A 20109-nucleotide genomic window follows, 5' to 3' on the forward strand; every position below is an offset into this window, starting at 1 on the left:
ACATCAGCCCCTGATGTATATTTCTTCCACTAATCGCAGTATTCCCTGGAGTATTTCCAAATCTTCCTCATTCCCATTTGTACATGAGTGCCTGTCTGGTTCTTGCAATTGTGAGCGATCATTGAAATCAAATGGGGCTTAACAGTAACAAGGCACATGCAAATGAGTGTGCAAGACAGTTCAAGATCTGAAAGTAAAACTAAGAGATGACATGACCGATCTCTCTTCTGAAGTCTGCATACTTCCATTTCAGTTTGACAGAACAGGATACTGTAAATCTGAAATAAAACCTTTTGTTCAGTGTAATATCTAAATGTAAGTTAAAGGCAATGTTCTAACCTGGGTTTTGATCACATGCTCAAGGTTCTCAATCTAGGTCTTTGGATTATCCCAGGATGGTAGTGAAGTGACTGTGATATTGCACTAGAAATTCACTTCTCTTCAGTCCGAGTGTCTGGTCACCTGCTATTTGAATTTCCCATCTTGTTCCCACACACTGAGCTCTCTGCCATCAGGCTCCGACAGTATTCCAGTGAAGCTCAATATAGGCTCAAGGATATTTTACAGTCCCGGTTCAGGCTTCAGTTCGACAACTTCGAACTGTAACCTTTGCCCCGTAATCCATATTCCATATTCGGTGAACTTTCACAAGAAAATTCAAGCCTTTTGGCAGCACAAGCTTTGAGCTGATTCCATACCTCATAAGGATGACAATCTATTTGGCCCCTTTATCAGACTAAAAAGGAGTTACTTTACCTTTAAATACAAAACTCCCATAATATTTTATGTTGTAATTTCTACCCACTGTGAACACACCGGGTGGCATTCATTTGTCATATGCTTCACCCACTGTATTGTTATAACATACTGTGATAGTGCCGTTATTCCCAGGGTCGTTACAGAAAAGATTTTGTTAAACCATCCAATTCACTTGACTGACACTCTCTGGTCCAAACAGTATACACCAACAGTTTATAGAAAAAAAAGAAAACTGGTATGAACAAATTGTCTTCAACCAATGATAACAAAGAAATATAAATTACTAACTCAAACTGTATGATTTGAACCCTTCTTAACTATCCAGAAACACACACACACACAGACAGACTGAATGTAAAGACATGGATTTTCAAGATTGAAAAGAGACAGGTAAAATGCAGTTTGATAGTGTTAATATGGAGGACAGCACTTGATGAGTGGTTTGAGTTTAATATCTTCCAGTTTTCTTTGATCTCTTTGCAGTTCCTTGCTGACAATGCAAGGTTGTTTACCCCAAAGTTCAGTCTTTCAGTTACTGGTTCAGAACCGATCCTACGAATATCCTGCAAGGATCTTTTTCTGTTCCTTTGGCAGAGCTATGGAAAATAAGTGTGAGAGCAATTAGCAGGAGTTAGATTTGCTGGAACCTTTCACACAGAGAAGGGAGAGGAGCTCTCTTGATGCTTTTTCCTTCAGACGTTAGTCTGTCTCTGTTGCTCTTGCTTACACACAGAACGGATGTTGTTGTTAAGTGTAATTGTCTCACATCCACTCCAAATGGTCCATGGGTAAACCAACAAATCACTGGACAGCATTGGCCCTGAATGCAAAGAAATGGAGATAATTAGTCTGGATTTGATACCTTTACACAGTAACAGAATTTCTCATTAGCTCCACCAGCTTTGCAATCTACAAACAGCTCCAGTAAACATGATTTTTAAAACCAGACATTTTCTATACAGTCTCTTTGATTCAAAGCAATATTTTTCTAGTTTTAGACCACAGTCAAATATAAATAATTATAAAAAGATCTAGTCTTTACAGTGCAACATTTTCTGGACAAGCACTAGACACGTCCATGGAAACCATCATCGTAGCTCTTGGCTCCCAACAGTTGGCTTTCACATGGCCTGTCTTATGACAACAGTATCAAGTTGGTGTTCTTGATACTGTCTTTTATACTAATCTGAGAACTATCTGTCTTTTCATTTCTGCCAACCCCATTTGCATTCTGTTCACTATCATAGTCACTTTCTATCCAGTTTCTGTCTGTATTTGCACACAATGGTTTACAAACCTCAATGTGTTTTATAGGTGGGATCTGACTCCTGAATGAATACTGTTTGTAAATTGTTTCAATGACAACACTTCTGAAAGGTTTTCAAAATCTTGACAAACTTCATTCCTCTTATTATCAAGCGAACACCACTTCTTTATCTCTAGCAAATTCCTCAGAAACCCAGTTCTGACTCTTCCTCAGCTTTCTACGTTTTTGCCTTTAAACTTCTAGGAATAATTAGAATTCATGAAGCACAGCTGTCTCAACAGTATCATAGCCTTCAGACTGTTCATTAGAAAGAGTCAAACAAACTTCCATTGCTTTTCCCACCAAAACACTTTGGAATAGAATTGTCCAAATTTCTCGTGGTCTCTCTAACTTTGTTGGACCTTCCTCAAATTGCATGGAACACATATTTACGTTTTCACTACATTTAGCCACGAGGCAAATACTCCTTAACAAATCTGCCTGTTACTCTTGGTCCATGTAATTAAAGTGTTTTATTATTGAGTTCAAATTCCTTGGTTTTCTTTTCTCTGCAGCTCTAATTGAAGGTTTTGCATTTCGCTTTCTCTTCCTTTCTTTCCAGTTCAAGTTTCTACTTTATTTCTATCTAACTTCCTTCATTTGAACTGAATCTGAGACAGCTCAGTTTGCATTTTGTCAGGATTGCCATTCCTTTCTTTGAGGTTCAAGTGCTGAGCCAACACCTTAACCATTCCTGCTTCCCTAGTGCCTATTCTTCAATCCAATTTTAACTTTTCCACCCACTTTTAGATTAACCACTGTTAACTGTTGCAATTTGGCCAAATCCTCTCCATATGACCATGAACATTCAAGGAAAACTTTAGCAAAGGCATAGGCATTTCAACATTACTATGAATACAGCAAAAGTTACTCTGAAAGCTTGTTCATTTAAACTCCTGTAAAACCAGAGCACTCATCTTAGTCTTGAATTGAATATCCTGCAACAGCCTCCCCAGTTTGTTACAATTCCCATTATGATCAATAATTTTTAGAAAGGAATTCAAAGTTTTCAGTTAATAGTTGAATGGATGATGCAACAAAATTCAAGATGTAGACTGATGAATAAAGTGAAAGCACTGTACCATAAATGTCATTTTTGTTGGCAATATATACTTTAAACTACAGCATAGATCTTAATACACAACTCAAAAAGAAAGCTGTCATGTATATGTTGCAATGTCCTGAAAGCATGCCTTGAATTCTCCTAAATGATTCCTCCGAAATGATTTTTAAGTTTCAAGGTTTACTTCTGTTCTTTTCAACTCTTATCCTGATTAAGTGTAACCCAGAACAGTGTGAGTATTATTTGAGATCCTTTGCATATGCAAAGTCAATGTTACAGCTTTATTTTAATGCCTCTTGAAGTTGTTCTTTTCAATCTTTGCATAAAGTTTCACATGCATTCCAGCGCAGTGAACCTGTCACATTTCTAGTCTTTAGCAACTCTTTTTCCAAACTCTGGCAGACTAACTGTATCTGAACTTTTTCAGGGATACCTTAGAAATTTTCATCTCTGAAAACACCTCCATGGCAATGTGAATCACATGGGCCTTGTATGTAGGTAAAGGTACTGATTAGCTATTCTTAGAGAGCAATGTTCCCATCCATCAATTAATGCCAATGCAGAGCTTTCACTTGTCGAAGCTCCTGTTTCACATGGACCTCAGAGGACCATATAGCAGCAAGAAGAATTAGAGGGAACATTGCCTGACAGTGCAACCCTGTTTTATTTTGGATGTAAATGGATTGGTTACAGCACAATTTTTACTGCCTGACTTTCTCAACACTTTTTCTAAGCTTTTGAAGATTCTCAGTCTCCAGTGTTGCCACACAAGCTACACTAAGGTTTATAATTATCGTCGGTCTCCTAAAAGATAAAGTGGGTGTTTTACTGTTGTCTTTCCCCACTGTGTCTTAATGCTCACATCCTAGGAATGACTAAACAAAAGTTTAGGTTGTTGTAATGTGTAGTGAATCATCAGTGTGCCGAATTACTTCTACAAAGGCCCACAGACTTCTACAAATGTTTAATTGATAAGTATTATAAGTGGCTCGAAATTCTAATAAAATGGAATGCCACTGGGCAGTAATTTAATGTGTGCCTGTTTCCCTTGATCATATTTCAAAGTTTATATCATTGCTTGGTCTGCTGTCAGTGCAGTTTTTGTTATTTAACTGGTGGCTCCTAAAAGCAGTCTTGAAGATCCTTATCTTGAAAGGATAATTATCATGAAAGTGGGATACTTGGATGGGAGGCTTTGCAGGAGAAAAGAAACATCTTTATAACTATTTTTCAAAATGCAGCATGTTACTATAATGAAATAAAATCTTTCAGCTATAAACAATCATGAGTGTTACTCTCTAATTGAACTCTTTACATTGTTTTCAAGTGAGACCAATTACCAAGCTTATTCCTGTTCTCCTGATCTCCCAATTTTCCTCTCACTGTCTCTGTCTCTCTCTTCATTTCCTGCTCTCCCCCTCTCTCTCTGTCTCCCCCATCTATCTCTATCTCTTTCTCCGTCTCTCTCTCTCTCACACACACACACCTCTCTTCACATCCCACTCTCCCTCTCTCTCTTTGTCTTCCTGCTTTTGGAAGTTTTGAAAAATAAATTTCTTTGCCTTTTTTTGGAACATCTCATAACTGTCTTTCATTGATAATTCATTGGTAACTTTTCTTTCCTTAAGATCTCCTGGCTTTTTAAAGTTTAAAGTCCCTGTACAGTAATATTATTGGTGAGGCAATAGTATAAGAGTAATATCACTCAGTTCATCAGCCTAATACATGGGGCCATGGGTTCAAATCCCACCATTGTAGATGATGAAATGCTGTTTTTGAAATATATAGAAATTTAAAAAGTAACGTAAGCCCATGACAACCATTTAACTTCCATAAAAAAAAATCTGGTTCACCAATGTCCTTTAGGGAGGGACATCTGCTCTCCTTACTTGGTCTGGCCTACCCTTGATTTCAAACCCAGAGCAGCATGGTGGCCTCTTTGGGATCAGAATAAATGCTGACTTAGCCAGTTTTCTTTTATTTCAAAATATGCTCTTTTCATAAAAATACCTTTCTTTATATATATTAATTATATATTACGTTATATATGTAAGTCACTAAAGCAGTTTGGTTCTGTACAGTAGCATATCAAGGAAACAAACAAATATTGGAGTTTGACTCTATCCCAACAAACCAAAGGCATCTCTTATTTTAACCAGTCTATATTTACATGCCTCTGAGGCACCAGGAACGTCTGATAACTGAACAGACCCCCCGTGAGCAGAAGACCACAGACTGTTGTCTTTCCCCACTGTGCCTTAATGCTCACATCCTAGGAACGACTAAACAAAAGTGTAGGTTGTTGTAATGTGTAGTGAATCATCAGTGTGCCGAATGATCACCAGCCTGACATTGGCGTTAGGTCATTATTCTGTTTAGCCTGATCGAAGAGGGATTTCTGTACTGCTGATTTTGTAATGTAAGTAGTTGATTGAAAAGTTAAATATTGCTCACCTTGAGTCACCTTGTGTTCTAGTAACACTTGTTGTGATAAATTTTATCTTATAATTGTTCTCTAGTCATAAATGACTGCTTCCCTGCCTTGACAGAAATAGCAGCAACTACATTCCATCCTCAGCTGCGTATTTATTTCTTGAAGAGATCTGCCAGCCAGTTGTCGAAAGGCGTTATATTGCACATTACTCCAACTGAGTTTCATTATAACCAGCAACCAACCAACCAATCCTGTCCCCCCCCCCACTTCTTCTATTCTCAAGTTACTCAAATTTTCCTGGTAATTGACGTAACATTGTGCTAAATTTAATCTCAGAGTTGAATTTTCATGTTTGTCAATTAGAAATCACAAATCCCTAAATTAGAAATCCCTTCCATTCTCCCACCTTGATAGTTCTTCCCCCTACCAGGGCCCTTACACTTGCACCCAGTCCCAAAGGCTTTGGTCTGTCTGATATTAAGACTGAATACATCAGATTCATTTTAGTCTCACTTTCTTCTGCCAAAACAATCCACTGCTCCGGGATTATCTGCAGAGCAAAGATAAACTCCCGCTCGCTTGCTCCACTGTCAAATATTTTTTTAAACCCCTACCATTCCTCCTCCATTAACAAGGAGTGGACTGAACATGTGGGTTTTATTGCCATTAAGAATGACTCCATTTACTCAACTGTCTCTGCTGCTTAGGCAAAAGTGAGGACTGCAGATGCTGGAAACCAGAGTTTAGATCAGAGTGGTGCTGGAAAAGCACAGCAGGTCAGGCAGCATCCGCGGAGCAGGAAAATGGACTTTTTGGGCAAAAGCCCTTCATCAGGAATAGAACCTCTATGCGGCCTGACCTGCTGTGCTTTTCCAACACCACACTGATCTAAACTCCTGTCTCTGCTGTATCCCTTCCTTCTATCGTAAATTGTAGACGGGTAATAATGTCTTGGCTCCAGCACAAAACATGACATTAGGCAACACAGTGGCTCTGTGGTACATCACAGCACCAGGGACCCAGGTTCAATTCCACCCTCGGGTAACTGTCTGTGTGGAGTTTGCACGTTCTCCCTGTGAATGTGTGGGTTTCTTCTGGGTGCTCCAGTTTCCTCCCACAGTCCAAAGTTGTGCAGCTTAGGTGGATTGGCCATGCTGAATTGCTCATAATGTCCAGGGGTGTGCAGGCTAGGTGGGTTAGCCCATATGGAATGTGGATTATGGGGACAGGTGGGGTGAACTTCAGGGTATCAGTGTGGACTTAGTGGGCCAAATGACCTGTTTTCACACTCTGGAATAGTCTCACCAATGTCTTGTATAATGGAAGCATAACCTCCTTACATTTTATGTTCATTTGAGGTTTTTTTATTCTTCCTGCCAAACTGAACAGTTTCATATTCTTGCACCTTACACTCCAGTTGCCAGATTTTTTGCCTACTCATCCACCTATCTATATATGTTTCCAAACTCCTCACATATTCTTTACACTACTTTTCTATCTATCTTCTTTTCTTCTTGAATCACTGCAGGCCATGTGAAGGTGGTGTTAGGGAATGAAGAGTAGTTGAACTAGACTCTGCTTTTTTAAATTATTTGCACAGACTGATGTGTTGCTTTGTTATGGACTTCTTTGAACAGGGAAACCTTGGATTCCCAAAGAGAAGCCTGTCCAAACAGTAATTGACAGTGTTACCCTGGAACCAGAGCTGGAAGAAGCCTTGGTCAATGCTACTGATGCTGAACTGTGTGACATAGCAGGTAAGGGATCTCACCCTTGGGAGAAGATCCATTTTGCAGTATCACTTGCCAAAGATGAGATTTCACTTTGTTTTTTTTTGTTACTATTCCTTTGAGTGTATGTTGCTTTTGAAACTATTTGCTTCCTACATCAGACAGGACAGCCTTGTTACTAGTTTAGGATTGAGGTGCAACTACTCTTTAGTATTGCAACATGGGAACTGGCTGTTGGTCCAAATGGTCTGTGTCAGTCAGTATCCTCCACACAAGTGTCATTGCTCATCCCATATACCACCTTGTTCCCAAATCCTTTTATCCCATATTTCTTTGAATCTTCTAACAATATTGATCTGGTGACTGCTTCACTCATTAACCTGAGTAATATATTTCACAGCTTTATTACTCTTTCTACAAATGTTTCTCATCATTCCTGTCTTAATCTGTTTATATTTAATCTTTAATATCTATACCTTTTCTGTCTAGTAAGGAAGTCAGAACTCTTATTGTCCTGCAATTAAATATTATCCTCATGAGTCAAATCCATCGATGATTTCACTATTCAAATGATAACTTTCACCCTAATGATTGTTTTCTTTGTGGGAAGAAGCCCAAACTGAGATTGTGAAGTCAGGATCAGATTTGCATCCCTCCAGACTTTGTTGCATTTTTAAGGATGAGACTCTAATGCAATGTGAAATGTTAGCAGAGTTAATGCTGATCCCTCTAGACTGAAAGTAGATGTCAGACTTCCCAGGTTGCTCCATCTCTATTTGCCCATTCAGTTTAAACACTGGGAAGACTGGTTGGTGGTAGGGCTGTTTAAGAGAATAGGGTCAAAGGAGCAAGGGGAGAGAGAGAGCAAGTGATGGCTTGAATGGTCATTTTACAACATTGTGCTTTGGACAGGAATCGCGTTGAAAAAAATAAAGCATCCATGGAATGAAGATTCTATAAGGGGCAGGTGTCACCACCCAGGAGCCCATTTTCATTTTAAGCTGGCAGGTTATCATAGTTGTCCACAGTAAGGTTATCCATTTGGACCAATAAAGGATAGATCAAGGGGCTATCTAAATGATGCGAAGTTGATAAAAAAAAATGCAGTGGATGTCCAGAAAGACTTGGAGTACAGTAAGCAGGGCTGAGCACCACATATTAGGAAGGCTATATTATCCTTGGAGGGAGTACAATGTAGGTTTGCAAGAATGATATCTGGACTTCAGAGATTAAGTTATGAAGTGAAATTGTACAAATTTTCTCTAGAATTTAGAACGTTAAAGGGTGATCAGATTGAAGCCTTCAGGATATTAAAAGGAAAAGACAGGGTAGAAACGATAAACTATTTCCACTGGTTCAGGATTCTAGAACTACGGAGTAAGGCTGAGAATTAGGGCCAGACTGTTCAGGATAGATGGTAGGAAGCATTTCTACACACAAAGGGTGGTAGATGTTTGGAACTCTCTTCCACAAACGGTAGTGGATACTGGCTCACTTGTTAATTTTAAATCTAAGATTGACGTGGTTTATGAAATATTTTGTTGAACAAAGATATTAAGGGATATGGGCCAAAGGCCAGTATATGGAGCTAGGCCACAGGTCAACAATGATCTCACCGACTAGTGGAATAGCTTCGAGGCTCTGAATGGTCTCCTCCTGTTCCTATGTTCCAATGTAAGGCAATAGATGGAAGTATCTTGTTTCTGAGTGAGTAGCCATTCTGAAGAGAAATGTTGTGAAGACAGAAGAAGTGGTCTTTTGAACCATTGACAATATCTAGGGTGACCGGGTTAGGTGAGTTGAGTGAGACAGGTAGATCTCAATGAGGTTAGACCTCAGTAATACCCTGGGCAAGAAATTGGTGAATGTAGATGGATGGGTTTGAAACAGACTGGAGATGTTAAAACACTTGCAAAATAACTTGAGCTAAGCAAATTGGCTAAAAATTAGTTAACTGATTAAAAATTCTGATAAGGAATAAACCTTAGCATTCATCCTGTTCATTAATCTCCGCTGTTTATTTTTCAGCGTTCATTCTGTTCTTTGGCAACCCCATGTCATCACTCATTTCATTTGCAGTGTTCCTTGGACTGTAAGCTCATCATCACTTATAAAAATTCCTCATTGTTCATGTCATGTCATGGCTGGCGAGTATGAGACTGTACCAACAGGAATGTGTGACTGTGCCTGCTGAAGAATGCGAGACTGTCACCAGTAGGACTATGTGACTGTACTTGCTGGAGAATGTGCAACCAGAGTAGGCTGTGCTGCTGTTTAAATGAATGCCTTCTGGGCTGGCTTCTAGCCGTGCGAGAGTGCTGCTGCTGCCTGATCAACAGACAGAAGTTTTGTTCTGGGATCCTTCTGTTATAAATTTTGATTTGATGCTGCTTTTTGATCTACCCACTGAGAATATTGATGCCACTGCATGCTGGATAAAGTTTGCCTGTGCTGCTTTAATGGTACAGTAAGCATGAATGTGAAATTAGTGCAGAGTGGAGGTTAACTCTCCATATTTTTATTGTGTGCAGCATCTTGTTACCACAGAGGCCTCTCTTCCAGTCTGAATATTGCTGAATTATAACTATATGACAGACATTTCCATCAATGACACAAGGAATGCAGTGTCACAAGAATATTTTTCCCAGTTGTGTCCCTATTTCTCCCCCCTCCTGACAGTAATGATTGGATGTGGCCCTGTAGTCCTTGAGTACCTCACACAGATGGGCTGTTCCATAAGGAGGCAAAAGTGAGGACTGCAGATGCTGGATTAGAGTGGTGCTGGAAAAGCACAGCAGGTCAGGCAGCTTCCGAGGAGCAAACCCAAAACGTCTATTTTCCTGCTCCTTGGATGCTGCCTGACCGGCTGGCTTTTCCAGCACCGCTCTAATCTAGACTGTGTTCCATACAGAGGATAATGCAGGCAAGCCCAACCCTTTTTCCACCTAATCAAACACACTTCTCAGATGTTCCCTGATTCAGATTAGGAGCAGAAACCCTGGCTGAATCGACTGGGCTTGTATACCCTTGAGTTTAGAAGACTGAGAGGGGATCTGATTGAGACATATAAGATTATGAAAGGATTGGACACTCCGGCAGCAGGAAACATGTTTCTTCTGATGGGTGAGTGCCGAACCAGAGGACACAGCTTAAAAATACGGGGTAGACCATTTAGGACAGAGATGAGGAGAAACTTCTTCACCCAGAGAGTGGTGGCTGTGTGGAATGCTCTGCCCCAGAGGGCAGTGGAGGCCCAGTCTCTGGATTCATTTAAGAAAGAGTTGGATAGAGCTCTCAAAGATAGTGGAATCAAGGGTTATGGAGATAAGGCAGGAAGATGATACTGATTAAGAATGATCAACCATGATCATATTGAATGGTGGTGCAGGCTCAAAGGGCTGAATGGCCTACTCCTGCACCTATTGGCTATTGTCTATTGTCTATTGTCTATTGATCATTTTTCCCCTATCTATTGTATTGTGGCCAATTACATGCAATATTTACTGTCAGTGTGAGAATGGCTGAATTAATGTGGACCAACTCAGGCCTGTATTCATCTGACCTGTACAACTTATTATCAAAGGAGATGGTCCTTTGACTTCCAAAGATTTTGAAGGTGCTTCTATCCAGTTTGACTAACATTACTATGCTATTATTTTTGTATCCTCACATCCTGGAGCATGCTGTGAAGTAGCACAAAGATTAAGAGACTGGTTAAGAAACTGATGAGTTGTAACATAAATGATTCTTGTCTGGTGCAACGATCCTTATACCAGCCAGAAGCCATATTTAGCACTATGCAATAGGAGGATATTTCAAACTCCCAAAGCATAGACAATGAAAGGAACCAGCCATTGCTACCTGACAGGAGCATCCTACTTGATTCAGAACATTGAACTAGGGCATAGTCTGAGAATTATAGCCTGACTGTTCAGGAGAGATACTGGGAAGCACTTCTACACACAAAGACTGGTAGAGGTTTGGAACTCTCTTCCACAAACAGCAGTGGATGCAGGAGCAGTTCTTAATTTTAAATCTAAAGTAAATAATTGTTGTTAAGCAAATGTATTAAGCGAGATGAATCAAAGGCCAGTATGTGGAATTAGGCCACAGCTCATTGAATGAAGGAACAGGCTTGAAGGGCTGAATGGCCCCTGTTCCTATGTTCCTGAAGCTGTCGGAACAGAATTCCATGGAGTTAGGCTGATTCCAGAGCCATTTAAAGTGACAGGTAAGACCTGGATGTAAAACCCTTTTGTCCAATTTCCAACAGATCCTGTTTTTGCTGATAGCGGCATAAATCATATAAGCAGAAGGCTTGAACTCAGGACCATGTGAAATTAGTCTTGAAGGGATGATCAGGTCTGTTTAAGTGTCATGACCTGAAGAGCTTTCATTCCACAGCCCTAGGGAAACAAAGGAGAAGCAACAGTGCTGCTGTCTGTTGGAGTGAAAATGACAAAGAGACAATGCTTAAAATTAAAGGGATCTCCCAGTATAGATAGGAATTAGAAGAATTTTCTTTCTGTCAAAGGATCATTTACCTGTGGAGTTCCCTTCCTCAGACAGTAGTGGAGATAGGGCTATTGAACACTTTTAAGGCTGAGTCAGCTAGGTTTCGCACTGACAAGGGGAGTCAAAGGTCAGACTGGAAAGGGCAGTTAAAGCCACCATTACAAAGAGATCTGTCATGATCTTATCAAATGTATCAGAGGCTGGAGGGGCTGAATGATCTACTCCTCTTTGTAATTGGTGTATGTGTATGCATGTGCATTTAAAAGCTCCAAAAGTAGAAAGGCAGCATTCATGTTTGTGGCTGACAGTTTTAAGAGGCTATTTAAGGATTAACTGTCTTTGATATTTTTAACTGATTAGATACTTGTTTTTATACCAGAGTGTTCATCTGAGAGTATTTAAAATCTCTGAATGGGTTTCATGAATAAACTGTTTATTTTTCCAATATCAAATGTGAGGGCTATACTATTTTGTTACAGTTTAATTTTTTTCATCGCCATGTGTCTCCTGAGGTTTGCCTGTAGTGGATACTGGGCTGTGGAGGTAGTATGGAGGTGGTGGCTCCCCAACAATGTTTTGTAAAATGCAGATGGTCTCAGAGAAATGAGGTGGGCCTTCTAACCAGCTTACCTTGACACTCACCTGCCTCATTGACTGCCTCCAGTCACCAGGCCCAAATCAGTTGTACCCCACACCCCTCTCCCCTCACCCTGAGCGTTTGCATCTATTCGGAGACCATTATACCAAGACATGACTGCCAAATCAGAAAGTCCCAGAAAGCCTGGCCCTTGACTCTTATTTGCAGGAACTATCTGGAGCAGGTTTGGATCCAGAACCTTGCTATCTCTGAACCTAAAGCTTGCTCCACTCAGATATTGTTAGACCAATGCCATTGCCACTGAACTAATTCATGGCCTTTACCCATTCTTCAGTATACCTTGATCAGGGGATTGAGACAAAATTGATCAGTTATTTTCCTAGATAGAAGATGTTTGGTAGGTTTGACTTTATTGGTCAGTGCATTGACTGTAGGAGTTGGGAGACTTCACCAGTTTCCTCATTTCCCCCTTCCCCACCTCACCCCAGTCCCAAACTTCCAACTCAGCACCGTCCCCATGACCCGTCCTACCTGCCTATCTTCTTTTCCACCTATCCACTCCACCCTCCTCCCTGACCTATCACTTTCATCCAACCCCCATCCACCCATTGTACTCTTTGCTACTTTCCGCCACCCTCCTCTCTGACCTATCACCTCCACCCCACGCCCATTCAGGTATTGCACTCTTTGCTACCTTCTCCCCAGCCCCATCCCCATTTACCTCTCCACCCTGGAGTCTCCCTGCCTCCATTCCTGATGAAGGGCTTTTGCCCGAAACTTCGATTTTCCTGCTCCACGGATGCTGACTGACCTGCTGTGCTTTTCCAGCACCACTCTAATCAGGACAGAAGGTCGCTATTGATTTGGGTTATCAACTTACGTGTTGTACTCTTGCATGAATACGACATTAAGATAGAAAGATAAATGGGATTTTTTTCGTAAAATTAAACAATTATCAATGGAAATATTCCACGGTTGAGAATGAAATCTTCAGCATTGTGCTGGCATTCCACTTTTTCCAAACTTGTGCTGCCAGTTATTTGCCTGAGACAATTATATACACCGATCATATCCGGTTTAAGTTTTAAAAGAAATTTAAGGGCAAAACTTCCAAACAGTTTGGATGCAGTTTATTAGAACCGCCTCTCAATTTGAAAATCATGGAAATGGCAGAATGAGAGAACAAAGTTATCAATGTGACGTCGTGACTTTTATTAAAAAGATTGGAAATGTTCAGTGGCAAAAAAAAAAGACGAAATAGTCTTCAGTCGTGAGTATTTGCATGCTTACAATCAATATAATGCATATATAGCAGAGTAGGAAAAAGTGAGGAATGTAGTTGCTGGAGATCAGATTCGAAAAATGTAGCGCTGGAAAGCAAAGCAGGTCAGGCAGCATCCGAGGATCAGGAGAGTCGATGATTCGGGCATAAGCACTTCGTCAGGAAAATAGTGTCTATAGTGAGTATGGTAAAGACATCAAACTTGGGTTTTTATTTTAAATTGAAACATGTATATATTTTTTGGATAAATTTAGTGGGGGGAGTTGTCGCAATGCTCCGATTTTAAGAGGTTATTTTGTTTTTCGAAGAAAGATTTTAAGACAGACGTGTCGTGCTGTCTCTTTGGTAAGTCAGTAATGTATCCAGCTTTTGAGTCCTTGGGTTTCTTTCAAAGGTTGCAACAACAAAAGCAGCCCAGTTGGGTGCTATCGAGCTTTTACAGAACTAATGTTTTAGTTCTTTTTTTTCAACAGCTGTTGTGGCTAGGATCTCAGAAGGATTTAGGCTAGTCTTAATATATTTTGAGCGAGTCTGATGTGGTAAATAACAGTGCATCAAACGAATCTATCAAAATCAATGCATTTGAATTCGTTTTTGTGCATGCAGTGAGATAACCACAGAAACTAACTAAGGAAAAGTTCAAAGTCAGAGTTCGGAGAAAAATTGTATCAAATTTTAGAGAAAGATTAAGTAAAATAACTGCTATAGCTGTATAGCATTTAAAAGTAGCACAACATGTGATGAGACAAGAATATGTAATTTTCATTGTGGAAATAAATTGTTAGTGTAACTTCCAGATTAAAGTGAACATTTGAAAGGAAGGTTTAGCGTGACTCATCAAATTGAAAGGTAATATTTGAAAGGGACGCTCGATAGAAGTCGTGGGAAAAGTGCATGTGTAATTTGTTACAACACAGGGTGAAGAACGAAGTTCAGACGAATCTGACTTGAACGTTCCTCACATTAAAATGGATAATGACAAAGTACTTACACCCCCACCCTCCTCTCATTTATCTCTCCACCCTTCAGGCACTCTGCCTGTATTCCTGATGAAGGGCTTTTGCCCGAAACGTCGATTTTCCTGCTCCTCGGATGCTGCCTGAACTGCTGTGCTTTTCCAGCACCACTCCACTCCAGAATCCTATAGGAGTTTGGAGATCATGTTGTAGCTGTACAGGACGTTGGTTAGGCTACTTTTGGAGCACTGTGTGCAATTTGGGTCTCCTTGCTATAGGAAGGATGTTGTGAAACTTGAAAGGGTTCAGAAAAGATTTGCAAAGATGTTGCCATGATTGGATTGTTTGAGCCGTAGTGAAAGGCTAATAGACTGGGGCTGTTTTCCCTGGAGCATTGGAGGCTGAGGAATGACCATATGGAGGTTTATAAAATTATGAGAGGCATGGATAGGGTAAACAGGTAAGGTCTTTTCTTCAGGTTAGGGGAGTCCAAAACTAGAGGGCAGAGGTTAAGGTGGGAGGGGAAAGATTTAAAAGGGACTCAAGGGGCAACGTTTTCAGACAGAGAGTGGTGCATGAATGGAATGAGCTGCCAGAGGAAGTGGTGGAGGCTGGTACAATTATAACGTTTAAAAGGCATCTGGGTGGGAAGGGTTTAGAGGGATATGGGCCAAATGCTGTCAAATGGGACTAGATTAATGGAGAATGTCTGGTCAGCTTGGACGAGTGAAACTGAGGGTCTGTTTCTGTGCTGTACAACTCTATGACTCTATGATTATGATTCTAACTCAGCTTTAATGCTACAATATTGAATTATTTACTGACCTGAACTGAGTGACGTGGAGGGTAAAGAATGTTGACGGAGTAAAAAACACGGCAGAGTTCTCACATGCTCAGACTGGAATGTTAGCCCCAGTTTAGAAAGGATCAGTCAGTTTGTGACTACCCAGTGGTTAATTAATCTTCCAACACTCAGCATCTAGGGTCAAAAATGAAAGATAGCTGTTGTGGAAAGTTTTGGCAGAATCATCCCATCAGAAGTGACATGGGTCAGAGTCCGTCAGTGTCCATATCAATGTCTGTAAGTGGAATCATTTTAATATTGAATTGAGCTAATGTCTGGAGAAAAATGCTTAAAGTAGCATACAGCACTCTTTGCAACTCCATCTCTAAAAGCAGCAAGTGTTTAGAATCCTTGATATACGTCATGGAAATATTTGTGCTGTCCTCAATAAATCACCGATAAATATTTGCAGTTGTAATTCTCACCCTTGGCTCAATTAGTAGCACATTGCTTCTGAATAAAAACATTGTGTGTTCAGACCACAATCCCCAAACTTGAACACTCAATCTGGGCTAATGAAAAGATGCAGAGCCAAGGGACTGCTGCATATCTCCTTCAGATACTGACATTCAGCCGAGACCACACCTGCTGGTTCGGGTGGATGGAAAAGATTCCGTGGCATTATTTGAGAAGAAGCAGAGGGTTCTCTTGGTGTAGAGGCCAATATTCTTCTCACCAATAAATTCAGATAATCTGATTGATTGTTTATCTCATTTGTCAACTGTGGGAATTTGCTCTGTGCCTATTGATTGTTGTTTGCAAAATAGCACTGACTGAACATTAAATAAAGATTCTATTGGTTGTAAACATCTTTAGCCTTTTCTGATGATAAAGTACTTTCTTGTTTTATATAATTATTGATTGTGAATCATAAGAATAGACACAAGTACAATTTTAAAATCTATTACTCTCACATCGTAAGGTATATTAGTGCATTGATTTAAAATAACAGAAAGTACCGATAATCGATTTAATTACACCATAGCTGTTTTGAATGGAATGATGTCAATAAGCTGTCTATCATTGTACCATAAATGGGATTATTGCTGACTGCAGCCCTATGTCACTTCAGGTTTAGATAAATTAACTGTACCTGTCATAAATACAATAGCTACAAGAGCAGATCAGAGACTAGGAATACTGCAGCAAATACTCACTTCCTGACTCCACAAAGCCTGTCACCATCTACAAGGCACAAGTCTGGATGGGTGCAGCTCCAAGAACACTCAAGAAGCTTAACACCATCCAGGACAAAGCAGCCCACTTGATTGGCACCACATCCACAAAGATCCATTCCCTCCAACACCAATGCTCAGCAGAAGCAGTAGGGTATGCCATCTACAAGATGCACTGCAGAATTTCACCAAAGATCCTCAGGCAACACCTTCCAAACCCACGAACACTTCCTTGTAGAAGGATAAGAGCAGCAGATATATGGGAACACCACCACTTTCAAGTTTCCCTCCAAACCACTCACTATCCTGACTTGGAAATATATTGCCATTGCTTCACTGTAACAGGGTCAAAATCTTGGAACTCCCTCCCTAATGGCGTGTGGGTCAACCCACAGCAGGCGAACTGCAAAAATTCAAGAAGGCAACTGACAACTGCCTTCTCAAGGGCAACTAGGGATGGGCAATAAATGCTGGGCCCAGCCAATGATGCACATGTTCAATGACTGAATACAAAAATGCTAAATATACATCTATCATCTCTCAGAGGTTGAAAAGCAGAAAAGGCATTGAATTATAGGTTCATTTTGAAGTTGAAGTAAGTGTGAGCCTTAAGGGTTTTCTTGTTTCACCTTTATTAAACTCAGCATGAAGACACAAGCAGACTATGAACACAGTTGGATACGCTTCATAGGTGGCTGTCTTTAGAGTATTGTACTGAAAGTGAGACACCAGTCTGTATATCTTTTTGACTTTATCAAGCCTCTTTATTTTAATTTATTGCCTTTCTCTTGCTGGATTATCTCATATCGAGATTCCTTTCCTTACTTTTCCTTAACATCAGGATATATCTTCCACCATGAGTGTCTTCCTATGTTTATCTAGCCTGTTTGAAAGTTTCCTTTACCGCATGTATTTCAACAGAATTTTCTTATGTCCACTTTAGTCATGTCCAAGGAATATCAGTTTCTTTCTATAAGGACAAATCAAAAGATGAACAGATTTAAATTTTAGCTTTGGGCACTGTCAGTAATACATCTGCAAATTGGGCTTAAAATTACTCGTGTTTTGAAAAGTGATTTTTACCTTGTGTTGCTGATGAACCCCATTTGCATTTTGGCAATTGCACACTAATTGTCATGAATAGAGCAGTTAGGCAGAATTTTAAGATATGAGAACAGGGCCATCCTGAACCGTGGAATCTTACTTCAAACTGAGAACATTTTGAAACATCAGTATCATCACCAAGTCCCATTAATCCATCATGTCTGCTTGCTGGCCTGTATTGCCTTCCAGTCTGGCAGCAACTCATTTTAAAATTATCACCTTTGTTTTCAATTCCCTCCCCAGTTAGCTCATTCCCTATTACTGTCACTTTGCCCAATTTTATAAAGCTTCCTCCATTCAATTGCGACTGTGTGTGTCCTTTAATACGATTGCTTCATCATTGGTTGCTGTGCCTCATTTCTAAGCTCTGAAATTCCCTTCCTAAACATTTTTAACCTCCTGAGTCTCTCTCTCCCCCTTTAAGACACACTATAAGTCGTCTTTCACCAAGCTTTTGGTTTCCTGCCTGAATACCTCCATCAAATTCTGTGAATTACAGATACTTTACTGAACTCAAAGTGGAATATAAATACAAGTGTTGCAGAAAGACAAAGGTTGAGAGTCTGAAGGGAGATTACAGAGAGGCAGAAATTTAAAAAGGATGTCCTCGAGTGTAGTAATATCTGGATTACTCCCAATGCTACGAGCTAGTAAGGGCAGGAATAGGAGGATAGAGCAGATGAATGCATGGCTGAGGAGCTGGTGTATGGGAGAAGGATTCACATTTTTGGATCATTGGAATCTCTTTTGGGGTAGAAGTGACCTCGTACAAGAAGGACGGATTGCACCTAAATTGGAAGGGGTTTAATATACTGGCAAGGAGATTTGCTAGAGCTGCTTGGGAGGATTTAAACTAGTAAGGTGGGGGAGTGGGACCCAGGGCGATAGTGCGGAAAGGGATCAATCTGAGACTGGTACAGTTGAGAACAGAAGCCACTCAAACAATCAGGGACAAGGTAGGACTAATAAATTAAACTGCATTTACTTCAATGCAAGGGCCTTACAGGGAAGGCAGATGAACTCAGGGCATGGTTAGGAACATGGGACTGGGATATCATAGCAATTACGGAAACATGGCTCAGGGATGGGCAGGACTGGCAGCTTAATGTTCCAGGATACAAATGCTACAGGAAGGATAGAAAGGGAGGCAAGTGAGGAGGGGGAGTGGCGTTTTTGATAAGGGATAGCATTACAGCTGTGCTGAGGGAGGATATTTCCGGAAATACATCCAGGGAAGTTATTTGGGTGGAACTTATAAATAAGAAAGGGATGAGCATCTTATTGGAATTGTATTATAGACCCCTAATAGTCAGAGGGAAATTGAGAAACAAACTTGTAAGGAGATCTCAGCTATCTGTAAGAAGAATAGGGTGGCTATGGTAGGGGATTTTAACTTTCCAAACATAGACTGGGAAAGTGTTAAAGGTTTAGATGGAGAGGAATTTGTTAAGTGTGTACAAGGCAATTTTCTGATTCAGTATGTGGATGTACCTACTAGAGAAGGTGCAAAACCTGACCTAATCTTGGGAAATAAGGCAGGGCAGGTGACTGAGGTGTCAGTGGGGGAGCACTTTGGGGCCAGCAACCATAGTTCTATTAGATTTAAAATAATGATGGAAGAGGATAGACCAGATCTTAAAGTTGAAGTTTTAAATTGGAGAAAGGCCAATTTTGATGGTATTAGGCAAGAACTTTCGAAAGCTGATTGGGGGCGGATGTTTGCAGGTAAATGAACGGCTGGAAAATGGGAAGCCTTCAGAAATGAGATAACAAGAATCCAGAGAAAGTATATTCCTATTAGGGTGGAAGGAAAGGCTGGTAGATATAGGGAATGCTGGATAACTAAAGAAATTGAGGGTTTGGTTAAGAAAAAGAAGGAAGCACATGTAAGGTACAGACAGGATAGATCGAGTTAATCCTTAGAAGAGTATAAAGGAAGTAGGAGTATACTTAAGAGGGAAATCAGGAGGGCAAAAAGGGAACCTGAGATAGCTTTGGCAAATAGAATTAAGGAGAATGCAAAGAGTTTTTACAAATACATTAAGGTCAAAAGGGTAACTAGGGAGAGAATAGGGCCCCTCAAAGATCAGCAGGACCGCCTTTGTGTGGAGCCACAGAAAATGGGGGAGATACTAAACAAGTATTTTGCATCAGTATTTATTGTGGAAAAGGACATGGAAGATATAGATTGTAAGGAAATAGATGGTGACATCTTGAAAAATGTCCATATTACAGAGGAGGACATGCTGGATGTCTTGAAACGCATAAAGGTGGATAAATCCCCAGGCCCTGATCAGGTGTACCCTAGAACTCTGTGGGAAGCTAGAGAAGTGATTGCTGGGC

At 40.3% G+C, this 20109-nt stretch overlaps 1 protein-coding gene across 3 annotated transcripts in view; it reads left to right on the plus strand.

Moving 5' to 3' along the window:
- tmod1 (tropomodulin 1) overlaps positions 1–20109 on the plus strand; it is a 101534-nt gene that overhangs the window by 45545 nt on the left and 35880 nt on the right. For all 3 annotated transcript variants that reach the window (XM_043719197.1, XM_043719192.1, XM_043719208.1), the window contains exon 4: positions 7200–7319. In XM_043719197.1, the coding sequence (XP_043575132.1) occupies positions 7200–7319 (120 nt within the window). The remainder of the gene's footprint in view (positions 1–7199; positions 7320–20109) is intronic.

The sequence above is a fragment of the Chiloscyllium plagiosum genome, chromosome 2 (assembly GCF_004010195.1).
Source record: "Chiloscyllium plagiosum isolate BGI_BamShark_2017 chromosome 2, ASM401019v2, whole genome shotgun sequence".
NCBI lineage: Eukaryota > Metazoa > Chordata > Chondrichthyes > Orectolobiformes > Hemiscylliidae > Chiloscyllium > Chiloscyllium plagiosum.